Source organism: Echiichthys vipera, assembly GCF_963691815.1.
Source record: "Echiichthys vipera genome assembly, chromosome: 22".
Taxonomy (NCBI): domain Eukaryota; kingdom Metazoa; phylum Chordata; class Actinopteri; order Perciformes; family Trachinidae; genus Echiichthys; species Echiichthys vipera.
Window position 1 is genome coordinate 9532553 of NC_139847.1, and position 13258 is coordinate 9545810.

The following is a 13258-nucleotide window of genomic DNA, read 5'->3' on the forward strand; positions in this document are numbered from 1 at the left end:
AGCAGTTGTATTTTAACATTATTCAACCAAAGGCCTAACGAAAAGTATGATTAATGATTAAAAAGTGTCAAATTAATAAAAACGATATGACATTCAGATAAATGGATAGACAGATGAAAAGATATTTAATTTCTTGAGCCAAATAGGTAGATGTGCTGTCTATCTGTCTGACCTGCACAAACAACTGTCACCAAAACAGCTGAGAAAATGTTCTTGATAACACAAGAAGCATTATCTGTTAACTCAAAATCAGCTAAATGCACTTCAAGTGTTCAGATTACCGACTTCAAAGTTGTTCATCACAGTACGAGTTATAGAAAGGCAAGGATGTTCAGACCTAATTTAAGTTTAAAGAATGCTTTGACACAGCAGATTACACCATTATGTGCATTTATTGTACTGGAAGATTTTTGTTTTTTAAAGTACCACGTATGCAGACTGACGGTTTATTTTCTGTAATTACAGTTAAAGATGCCTGCTACTGTACTTTCTATTGAGAAAAGGAAGTGAATGCGAGTTGCTTTTTTTTTAAAGAAAAAGCTCTCAGTGTTTGAGTCGAGCCACAACACTCACTTTAAACAGCATCTGTGGAGCGGTTTTCTAAGGCAAAGGCTTCCTGACGTTAATGTGTCTGTGATGAGCACCGAGTGAGCTTAACATGCACAAAGGCATTCAAGTACATAAACACCACACCATTATATACATTTGAACACAATGCAGATATACGTGTAAATCAAAGAGGTAAAACTGTGTGTATAAATTAAAATAGCTAAAAACAGATTCGCTGAACGCTTCCTCTGTTAACTGGCCTTTTCATTTAAAAGTTACATTGATGTATTTAGACAAAAATAACAGTTTAAATGATGAGATCATTCAATCATCTACGGTCACCAAGGCTGAGATTCAAAGTAAATGCTGCTTTTAAAAGCTCCACGCACTAATTACACACATTCAGTCTTTAGCTCTATTAGATGCAGGTGGTAGAAGGGCTGAGTAATTTGAGGAAATAGTCATTTACCGTAAATTACTCTCGTTTCATGCAGATTAAAATTCAAGAGTTCATGAGTTGGGATTAAATAAATAAGTGACAAAACAGGTTCACACCAAAACTGAATGCAATGGAGGTAACAAAGTGCGATGGAACAAAAAGTTTCAAATTTAAATTTCTGTGTAAAAACTGCGTTTCATCCCGCCTGAAGTGCAACTCACTCTACTGTATGAACGTAATAACAGAGCAGATGCTAGGGTACTGATGTGTGCTGGAGCAGTTATGGTGATGAAGTTGTGGAAGTCTGAGAGGACTTGACACATGACCCTGAACCAGTTTAGAGATGTAGAGTGAAAAAAAAAAAAAATGGACAGACACAGGGAGTGTGGTGCATTTAGAAACCCAGAGGATGAGGAGCCACCACTCCTCCGTTCTCCACCACGGCTGCGGAGATGGCCCGCATGTTCTTGAAGAGCTGTCTGGACTGACTGGAGCGCAGGCTCTTGATGTCTTGCATGATCCTGTCATAGGCCTGAGGGGTGAAGGGAGCATTCAATCAACGTTTCATTCATCTCAAAATAATTGATCAAGTCACTTCTGCAAATTACAACAGTGTTTTTAAATGAATTTACTACTCAGGAACTACAGTTTCCATCATGTGGCTTGGCGCGAATAAACTAGGCTGCGGAGCTTCGTCAGAACAGAAGTCGAAGCTACAGGCTGAGCATGGATGTAATCCACCAGTGAACAGAGCAGTTTGTCAGTGTTTCTGGCTTTGATGAAGATCTTACCTCCACACACCAGGTCTCACACAGCATCTTTTCATGCTGAGCTGAGGCACTGCCCTGACTCAGAGAGCGTGAAGCCCTGCAGAGAGAGGAAACGTAGGTGGAATAAAATTAGACTAAAGTGGAGGTGAGTGGGAGGACAGAGAGTTTGCGAAAAAAGACAAAGACGCGCCTGACAATGTTTATTCTCCTGGTTGAATGTTTGCGTACCTGGACACGACCACCACCATGGCGTAGAGGTCGATGGCGCCATCTGCGACTCTCTTCAGGACAAACTGTTCATCTGCAACAGAAGAAGGAGAAATTACATTTATTTTTTAAATTTTTTTAAGCAATCCTCCAATATCTGAAATTACTTTGAAATGCCAAACCTGCACCAGTTGGGGAATTATTCATGCATGTTTTTATGGAACACCCACCGGGGTTTCTCTCACCTTCACACATAAGCACACACACACACACACACACACTCACACACTCACCAATGATTTTCTTTCCATGTTTGATCAGCAGCTCCTCAATAACCGCTCCAAACTGTTCAATGGCTTTAGTGGTCTACAAATCAGAAAAAAACATAATGTTCATAGAGAAATAAGAGACAGGAAGAAATAAATGAATCGGTATTTAAAGGCAAAATGCAGAGACGTCCCGTGTTATGTCATTAGTAGTGCCTTAAATAAAGTCCTACAATGGAAAATGTATTAAACAGAGAAAAAAAACGGTTCAACGCACCAGTTCACCGCTGTGTGCCAGCTCAGGATGTACCGTTCCCTGCAGTGTCAGGCCTGTGCTCAAACCCGCCTTCCTACAAACACAACAGAGAAAGATGTGTTATTTCAAACACGGCTGAGGAAACGCAAATACACCATCTTCTACACCTGCCTGCATGTGGTGAAAAACGACAGGAGGTCACGGCTCCTTTATCTGTGTCTACACTGTAGACTGTTCTGCAACAGTACTCCTCTGCACTCATGTAGACATTGCTCACAAACCAACATAAATTGTGCACTGAGGCTAAGCACTCAAGCTCAAAGAACCTAGCTTGCGGGTATACTACATATGTATAGTGTAAAACAGTATTTGTAGCGTCAGATGACAGAAAGATGAGACTTAAATGTGTGGAAACAGCGTGCCACACATGCATTAAAGCTGGTGTCTCTTGGAACTAGAGCCACCAAGGGGTAAAATACACCCATTACACTTTTATAACTCTGTCGTATGCTATAGAACAGATGTTTGTGAGTGTGAGGCACCATACATTTTCAGGAGAGGCTCAGTGAATGGACGTGAAAAAAAATATTACATTTGTTATCAAAAGAAGATCACAGAGAAGACTAAATATGTGTTATTTGGTTAAAGAGATACAGTAGTTTTGGGCAGAGTCAGAAACTAATAAACGCCTCGGGACAGACTTTTTTCATGTATTTGGTGAAGATTGAAGTTACGTCAAACAGCAATATTACGCTATCTTGTCTATGGACTAACATAATAATCATGATCAAATATGCATTTAGGAATCGAAGGAAACTTCGCAAGAAAACTGGGATAGGTCTCAGACTTTGAAAACCTCTCTTTATGGGGCGTTCACACCGAATACGATGGACGGGAATTTAGCGACAACTCTAGATTGAAAATCAATGTAAATGCTGCAATGTTACACGATCCAGGCGGAGGCTGCGCGAATGGAGCGCCTGGCGCTACTAGACGCGGCGCAAATGAAGCGTCTTGAGCATCTAAAGCGAATTAATATATTATAAAGATATTGTATTATTAAAAATATTGAACTTTTCATGCAACAACGCGCCATGACAGCCAATCAGTGTTGAGATTGCGTTAAGCACCATCAAAGTTTTACGTGAAATGTCCAGGGGCTCACCGGGCTCACCAAAGCCACCATTGTTACGGCCCTTGGGGGAAACCGAATATCACTGTAGGAATCCCGGTCTCTTACCATCAGCTATAAGTTTAGCATTTTCTGTGAGTGTGAAGTGAGTGTGAGACGTAACCTTTTGGCTCTCTTGGTGATTTCTCCCGCGAGCAGCCCAGCGTTGCCCAGAGGGTTCTTCAGGGCCTTCTGTAAGCTCTTCAACTGGGTACCTGCATTCTGGAGGGAAGCAGAGAGGGACATGAGTATAATTTATCAATACCTTTTGCTTAAAGTGCCTGAAAAACCTATCAGATTATTACTACAAGTGATCCTAGAGGAACGCAACCTGCTGTAATATCCCCTAAAAATATGTCCCTGTTGCCATGACTATAGTAGGAATGGAGATAAGCTGTAATAGAGCCGGTTTCAAGAAAACGTGAAATTTTCTCAAGCATTAATTAAAGCGGCCTAATAGTCGACACCATCAGCTGTTATTTAAGTTTCTCTACCTTTTATTCAGTACGGCTAGATCTCAACGTATTCATCAGGAAAAGATTTTAGTGTCAAACGCTACAGGCACAGCTTTTAAGGCCGCATGCACATAAGCTCAGGCAGTTCGGCGGAAGTCCTTCCTTTCATTTTGAATAGGGGTAGTGTATTTGGGCTTCAGCGGTGGAAGCCGCAGGGGGGTGCTGAAATCTCTTTAAGACAGATTCTTCTTCTGGAGAAACCCAACCTGATATCACGTTGCCGTGGTCAATCATGTAATCGGTGATCAGACTTATAAGTCCGTTTTGAGACAGTTGATTTGAGTCCTGTACGGTCAACTGTTAACATCCCTGCCCTCTAATCACTCCTACAAGAGAGTTTTAAACCAAGAGGGTAAAAAACAACCTTGTGCTTAACTATTGGGGAGTTTGTGTAACAGCTGACTGTTTCCTGCCACGAGCTCCAACACAAGTCGCTCCGTCTCCTTTTTGTCTTTCTCCATGAAATGAAGCTGCCTTCAAGTGCGTGGTAAACAATTATTGTAAAATATAAAGTAAAGATACATAAGGGAGTTAAAGAGCTCAACAGGACAGAGCTGCCTGAGGCTATGTGAACATAGAACAGCACACAGAGATTGACAAAGACAAACAAGGAAACACAGGCCCAACAGCGATCCTTGGTGTAAAATAAGTAAAAGGAAGTTGCTTTTCGATCACCTATTTTTAAATCAACAGGACTACACAACAAGAAGCAAGCAGAAATCACTTCCTCTCAGATCATCACAGCCGAGTCTGAGATGAAGAGACACAACAAAGAGGTTTTATTTTACCTGGAAGCCGTTGAGGGCCACAAAGAGCCGGAGGATGTCATTGGTGCCCTCAAAGATTCTGAAAATTCTCAGATCCCTCATCACTCTCTCAACGCCAGAGTCCTGTAAAAAAAACAGAAGAAACAATCTTGTATTTGTTGTAAAAGATATGGTCTGTTTTCATCAACTGATTCCTCCCCAGAATGAAACTGCAACAATCACATATAACCAATGATTTACTCTTGCGAAAGCACTGAATTTAACTTTTCTGCACCGAAATTCACATTTGATTTCAGTCTGTGAAATCTTTGGTAAAGCCACATTTGTATTAGCATATTGAGCAACAAACATGAGGCAATAAACGGTCATTTAACACATTTAGAAGACATTTTGATCTCAGTGTCTCGCAAAAATTAGGTAGTGAAAACGCCAGCAGCAAACAGGAACAGAGAACAACTATATTCATTTCTGCGCTTTTGAAATCCACATGTGCAAGTTACAGTTCATATTTTTAAGTTGCCATGGATATATTTTGTACAGAAGAGCAGAAATAAAAAATGAACAGAGTATGCATCTGACTTTACTTCCTTGGTAAAACGAAACCCTGAGTCAAAATGTGCACCGCGGGCAGAACTTATCAGTGTGGTGGTGAATGTTTTTCCCCTCTTTCTTTCAGACAACTAATTCCCCACAACTCATGCCACAATTAACTTGTAGAAACACAAAGGGTGTGGACAACATTACTGAAACATCTGTACTCACAAGTGTATTTCTGTAGCTAACAATGTTCAAATTCTTTCCAAAGTTCCTGCTGTTAAACTGAATCTCTTTAATTGTGCAGATTATTTTGTTCACCCCAGATTGCCCCCTCTGCAGTTAGTGCTTTAAAATGATGCTCCATGACTGGGCAAGCTTTCGGCTGTGTTTTGAGAGAGGTGCCATGCAGCATCGTGTAGTTTGTTTTGGGCAGAGCAACACTGTTGTTTGTACAGCCTCACTTCGCCACCCACACCTTCAACACGCTCTTGTACTGGTCTATTCTTATACTCTTCTCTTCTTCGTTTATTTTTTATTTTTTTTCTTGAAGAAAGCATCATTGTGGTATCTGTGTTTTCTGAACGTGAGCTTTTGCAAGCAGCAAATGTGACTCAATATAACACTAGTACTGTGTGCGTGACTTTTGCCTTTGACCGCACCAACAAATGTGTTGTGGTTAATTGGGGCTTTAAGCACTCTTGACTGGCTGTCACCACTGATGATGTTACCCGTCCATGCAGCTCTAAAGCTAAGTACATAAACTGAGGCAATGATACCTGCAAATAGAGGACGCGCCAATATCCAGAGTGAAAAGGTGTTTCCAGTAAAATGTACCAGGAACTAAGGCGTCAAGACATTCAAAGTCAATACTGCACATTTCCAAGAAGATTATATTTGTAGTTCACCGGTTCCCAATTGTAATGTTTGAATAGATGTTTCAAAGGCGGGGCAGGAGGCTCTTCAATGTATAAAAAGGGTGTAACTGGAGAGAGAAATTACAAAAATGATGGCAAAGGAGTGTGCACAGTGTTTCACAGTAATGTTTCGAGCTAAGTTTTGTTTCTCTTGTTTATTTGTTCGCTCTCGATCGTTACAATATGCTTATCCTTAAAAGAACGATGTATAAACTAATACAAAAGTAATCCCTCTCCATCATTAATTAGGACCCGCTAGAATTGGTGGTGGAGTTCCTGCAGTGGAAATGGGAACTACTTACCCAGATGAAGCTTCTTAGTTCATAAAATAGTTTCCTGCAAAGTTCCTGCCTCTACTTTATCCAAATAAGGTACTTTATGGGGCCAAGAAGTGACCTTCAACCACACATCCCAAGTTCCTGAGTTCCTAAAAAGTACAGGAAAGACATTTTTCTCTCTCATCCCTGCTCTAAGTTTTTCACCTAAAATGAGTTTAACAGTTCTACACTGAACTATTTGTTTTATTCACCTGGTGTGTTGACCTTTTGAAACCGCACGTACAATTCTAGAGCAGAGGTAAAACAAACACGCAGCTTCTTACTCGTCACCGGGTTTTTAAGTGAATCAGGATGCTATCTGAGCACTTACCTTCATGAAGCCCATGCCTCCCATAACCTGAATACACTCGTCAGTTACAGTCCAAGCTGCTTCCTGTCACAATTCAAACAAAAACACACAGAGGCAAATATGTATTCTTGACAAACACACAAGCACAATTCATCTTAAATCAGTAAACACCCCTAGAGACATGTTACTTCCTCCGTCTACCACCATGAGTCTTCAATGTTCCACAGAATAAGGAACAAAAGAAATATTTTGACCAAAGCAGCTGTTGCAAGAGGCAATTATGCACAACCAGCCAGTCATTAGCTCCTCTGGTGTGCATGTTTAACCGATGAAACGGTTTAAAGCTTACGGAGGCAAAGATCTTGCTGATGGCAGCTTCTATCTGGAATTCAGTCGCTCCACTGTCCATGTTGCCGCTGATCATGTAGGCCATCGACTGCCAAAACACACAGAAGTAGCAATGTCAGCGTGAATGGATGACATCTTGTTCATGCAGAGTGTAAAAAGTGGTTTGTTGAGAATGTATGCTCTTTGCTCGGTAAACTAAAAAGGGGAAGCCAGGAAATCAACATAAAAATCTTGTCAAATGAAAATAGAAACAACTGAGATTAATGTGAATCACACTGTGCGCTAAATTCACTGCTACGTCGCCTGACCTCAGTGACGTAATGCAGCATGGTCATGCGAGCCATCTTCTCCTGAATGGCTCCGTAGTTGTGGATCTTGCTCCCAAACTGGGTTCTGTTGGCTGCATGATCAACCTGATGAAAAGAGGGAAATGATGGTCACTATGACACCTTAATTCTTATTTACAGGGCCCTTCATTATAACAGCATCACCCAGGCGGACGGGTTAAGAATGTAGTAATAATAATAATAATAATAATAATAATAATAATAATAATAATAAACTTTATTTGTATGGCACCTTTCATTCATGAAATGCAGCCCAAAGTGCTTTACAGCAAATAAAAGTGTTGCTGTCTATTTTATGTGCATAAAGAGGGAGGGAGAGCGAGACCATCATTGTTGTGGCGAGCTGCAAAACTGGTGGCACGGGGGAAGTAGCTCAGCGCGACCACACAGTTTCTCTGGTGGTAAAAAAAATGCCACAAGATCTGACAATAAACTGAAGTGAAAGCAACTAATAGACAATTTATAAACTAGTTAAAACCCTACAGAGGAGTGTTGTTTACACCTGCAAGCACACACCATGACATCCCTATTTAGGAAAGTACTCTTTTAGAAAAATAGCATTCAAATAAGCCGATACCGGCATTAAAAAAAAAATACATATTTGGTTGCATTTGGAAACATTTTAATGTGAGAAAAGCAACAGATGAGACCAGAGCACGTTTGGCGCCTGCAACCTCAGCAGGAAGTTGCACAGCTGAAACAGGCGGCAGAGAACTACAAGAAGGGGGATTTCCCACAAACCCACAACAAGGGAATAAAGCGATTAAAACAGGGGGTGTAACAGAGACAGTAGAGATACAAAAGCAATGTAGCAGAAACAGGAAACACAACAACACATATAGAGACATAAAGCTGTAGGTAAGAACCTATGGTGTCTATGTGATAACAAAAGCTCGTCCTGTGTTGTCACACTTTCCTTCCTGTCTACATTTACGGTGCTTAACATAGTTTACTCACAGCTTTGGTGATGACTCCCTTCATGGTGCCGGAGAGGGCGGCCGCCATGCCAAAGCGCCCGTTATTCAGAATGTTCATGGCCACCTTGAAACCCCCGCCCACCTCAGCTAGCAAGCAGTCGGCCGGCACACGAACGTTATCGAAATAGACCTCGGCTGTGTTGGACGCCTTGATGCCCATTTTCTTCTCTGGGGGGCCGCTGTGATTAAGAAGGACGGGGGTGATGGTGAAGAAATATGGAGAGACGTCATGAGTCTAAATGCACCAGGGAGCTTAGTGATTAACAGACAACAAAAAGGATAAAAAGGAGTGCTCACTGTGTCACTCCTCCAAAGCTCCTCTCCACGATGAAGGCGGAGATCTTGTCCTTCATCTCCCCGGTCTTGGGATCCTTCATCGGTGTCTTGGCGAACACTGTGAAGATCTCGGCCAGACCACCATTGCTGACAAGAGAAAAAAGGAATAGGATTAGAATAGGAAAAAGACACAAGCAACTGTGAGCCAATACATTGTGTTACCAGACAAATTGTACAATGCTGCCTCCTTGTTGTCAAAGAAAAAAATCATTCTGATTTTATATGCTACCACTGTGTCCTCACCTGATCCAGATCTTGCTTCCACTGAGAGTGAAGTACTGTCCGCAGGGGGACTGGATAGCTGTGGTCTTGATGGAGGCGGCGTCAGAGCCGCTGGCTGGTTCGGTTAGGCAGAAGGCGGCTACATGCTCACCTGGAGCAGACACATGAGAGGGCAAACACAAAGACAACAGAAACGATTTAGCAGCTCTACATATTTCCTTTACTAGTTTTTTGATACTTCTCAATACAATAGAAAAGAAATTCTTACCTGTGGCAAGCTTAGGCAGATACTTCGCCTTCTGGGCTGGATTCCCAAAAAGCAGAATTCCCTTGAAGCCAATGGACTGGTGGGCACCCAGAGTGATGCCAACACCCAGGTCATGGCTGCCAACGATCTCAACCAGACGGGCATACTGAAAGACGGACGTTATCATATTAGACTCAATGAATTTGCATGTTTACATCGTGGTCTGACACACAAGTACTAAACAATGTTTACTAAGGTTGTATTGATAATACCACGTTACAAAACGACGACCACATTTGACTGTTTTGAAAGAATCAAAGCTACATGAAAAGCAGATCTACGTTTCAACCTACGGCTGCACAAATCAAACCACATTGGGAAAAAAATAACTGTTTCTTGGTGAGTGTTTTGGGTAGATAAGTTTTTATGTACCAACACTGTGTGCAAGTTGTTATATTATAATATCCTATTTTGTTTGCCATCTACTTTTTTTGCAGCGTTATCAAAATATGTATTGAGCATGGTTTTCTTTGTGATGTAAAGCATAGATGTTTAAAATTGTGGTGTGATAACCTTTACATTTACATGTGTGTGTGCTGAAATGAAGAAGACGTACCTGTGTGTTGGAGAGGCCGAGGCCGCCCAGGTCAGCTGGCACCTGCAGGCCAAAGGCACCCATCTCCTTCAGGCCCTCCATGGTGTGATCTTCTACCTTCTCCAAGGCATCGTTCTTGGCAGGATCATTCACCTCCTGCCCGCAGCACGCACAGACACAGACACACACACAGTGAGTGAGATACCAAGAGCACGTGTATGACGGTGAGTGTAGACTTAGCAGTAACATTACAGATGGGAATGTTAGGGCTGTTTGTCGATGAATAAAAGCTAAAACTCCTCAAAACCCAAGCTGACGTCCTGTTTGGGTGCATAACAATGGTCCAGGCTCACTAAAAGTGGACTGACAAATGTATCCAAGAGCCCAACGAGGTTTGAAATTACCTCAAAGAATTTGCCGACAGGCCCCACAAGCTCTCGAAGAAACTGCTCCTGCTCCTCATTCATGGCTACGGCACACACAAAAGTTATTTCACTACGACTTACGGTATTCTTTCATTTCAACAGAGCTTTTTTTTTTTTTTTTTTTACAAAGTATTATGATTAATATAACAAATGTCAATGTTTCAAACAGATATTAACATAATCGCCTCTGATTTACCTGAGGGGTAGGGGAACACTTGGGCAGTCGCAATCTGCCCCTTGAAAATGTTGACGGCAAACGATTTGGATTCCTGTGGAAGATCAAGTCAAACAGGGTGAAGCTTGTGAAAACAAGGTAAACAGTAAAGCAGTTCAAAGTTTCAGTTTAAGATAACCTGAGGAGTTTGTCTTAACTGTTCAGAAAACAGTACATGATTTTAATATTATAAATAACACTGTGATTATTATCCCTAAGGTCCAGGACCGACTGAAAACATTTCCCTACCTGCTTTGTTTACAGTCACATTAACTATCTCGCAGTAACCGTTAAGATACAGTTTTAAAGCAATTTCCAAAAAAACTATGAGTAAGATATTTATTGCATAATGATAGTAACAGAGAATCAACATACGGCAGCAACGGTCTTCTTTTCCACTTTAGTGGCAGCGTCAGTGCCGACTGCTGCTGTTTTTTCCAGCACCGCCTGAAGAGAAAGAGCAAAGGGTCTTAACTGCCTCTGCGTGAAACTGAAGATTAATAATAATAATAATAATAATAATAATAATAGATCAGTTTGATATAGGGCTTTTCTCAGTACTCAAGGACGCTTAAGATTTGGTGAAAAACACACAAGGCTTAAATAGACATTTAAGGGCAAAAGATGAGATGGTTCAGCCCGGGGTGCAGATCCGATGTCAGGATTGGGGGGGGGGGACACAAACGGGATTCTTCTGCCCCTAATGCAACTCATAACAGGCAATCATAACTCACAACTTCTTAGAGGCTCGCTAGATCATTCAAATGTTTTCATTTTTTTATTCTTATCTTTACTATATATATACATATATATATATATATATATATATATATATATATATATATATATTTAGCTAAGAGTTTGTTTACTGTCTGTTGTTTACCTTTCGTATTAAACTAAGAGTTTATTGTTTACTGTCTGTTGTTTACCTTTCGTATTAAACTAAGAGTTTGTTTACTGTCTGTTGTTTACCTTTCGTATTAAACTAAGAGTTTATTGTTTACTGTCTGTTGTTTACCTTTCGTATTAAACTAAGAGTTTGTTTACTGTCTGTTGTTTACCTTTCGTATTAAACTAAGAGTTTATTGTTTACTGTCTGTTGTTTACCTTTCGTATTAAACTAAGAGTTTATTGTTTACTGTCTGTTGTTTACCTTTCGTATTAAACTAAGAGTTTATTGTTTACTGTCTGTTGTTTACATTCCATATTCAGCTAAGAGTTTTATTGATCCCAAAGTCTAAGTCTAATAGTTGAACTTTGACTAGGAGAAATGCTATTATTGACATATAAAAATGTCATTACAGATAGTGTGCTTCGAGTGAATGTTAAAAATCTGTTGCCATAGAAGCACAGCATCACATCTCCCCTGAAACGTCCTGGCCTGTAAACCCTGGACAACAGCAGTCACCCACTTCCATGGTGTCACCTTTATGACTGAGTCACATGACCAGTGAACTTTCCCCCACTTCCTGCGGGAGGGGGATTCGACGTCAGACACATTAGATCATATAGGGACAATAGGCTGGAAAATACTGTAAAAAAGCACCTGATGAAACAAACATATCTGACAGCGTGGCAGTAAAATCTGGATGTATAAATATATAATAATGGAGACAGATGACGCCTTAACATTACCTCTGCAGCTTGGCTCGCGTAGAGACGGGAGTTATGTGCAGCAACCACAGCGCCGACACGTCTCTGACCTCTGCAGCACAAACAAGAAACGATGGTCAACTTCAATGTTGTAATTGTCCTTCCATCAAAAGTACGGTATCTTTGACTCGACACAACAAAACGGTAACGTTACATACCCAGATAACACGGGAGGAATCCGGAGAATGGAGCCGCACAGCGCGGACGACTGGCTCACTTTACGAAGCAGCATTGTTTGTTTGATTTTTTGTTTGTCTTTTGTCCTAAAGCGGTTTTAAATACACAGTCATTAGCTTAATTACACACAGCAAATCACCAGACGGACAAGGAAGGTTAGCTAACAGTAGTTATGTAGCTGCGCTACGTAACGAGCAGCGAGCAGCTAACGACGTCGGCTTGTTTTGCAACTTGGCTAATTTGACATATATTAAATACACATTAAAACATATTACATTTAATATTCTCATGTCTTCTATCAAAAGTCCAAAAAATTTCAAATTACATTACACACCTCTACAAGTTGTTACGACACGTCCCCTGCGTCCGTACCGAAGCCGACTACCCCTTCATATACGAACCAGGGCGGTACGTCGGATGCAGTCTTGACCGCGGTGCTTCATGGGATATGTAGTTTAGCTCCGAGCGGTCCCAGCGAGACTGCACGAGACCGAGGTACAGGAACACAGAGGACTAAACATGACCTATGTCTTATGAATCAATAAATGCTGAAATAAATGAATCAATAAATGCTGAAATAAATACATTTATATATAAATGCTGAAATAATTGAATAAATAAATGCTGAAATAAAATAATAAATAAATGCTGAAATAAATAAATGTATAAATGAATGCATAAATAAATGAATAAATAAAT

The 13258-nt window shown here is 40.8% G+C and overlaps 1 protein-coding gene across 1 annotated transcript; it reads right to left on the reverse strand.

Annotated features, from left to right (window-relative positions):
• Positions 1-534: 534 nt before the first annotated feature.
• acadvl (acyl-CoA dehydrogenase very long chain) lies at positions 535-12973 on the reverse strand. The gene is made up of 21 exons (XM_083936713.1): positions 12894-12973; positions 12541-12645; positions 12365-12434; positions 11105-11176; positions 10712-10784; positions 10495-10559; positions 10112-10246; positions 9517-9661; positions 9270-9399; positions 8988-9113; positions 8671-8869; positions 7675-7779; positions 7368-7454; positions 7040-7102; positions 4962-5063; positions 3783-3880; positions 2509-2581; positions 2259-2331; positions 1987-2059; positions 1780-1855; positions 535-1520 (listed from the first exon to the last, which is right to left on the reverse strand). The coding sequence occupies exons 2-21, from the start codon at positions 12612-12614 to the stop codon at positions 1383-1385; spliced, it is 1977 nt and encodes a 658-aa protein (XP_083792839.1). The 5' UTR covers positions 12615-12645; positions 12894-12973; the 3' UTR covers positions 535-1382.
• Positions 12974-13258: the final 285 nt, after the last annotated feature.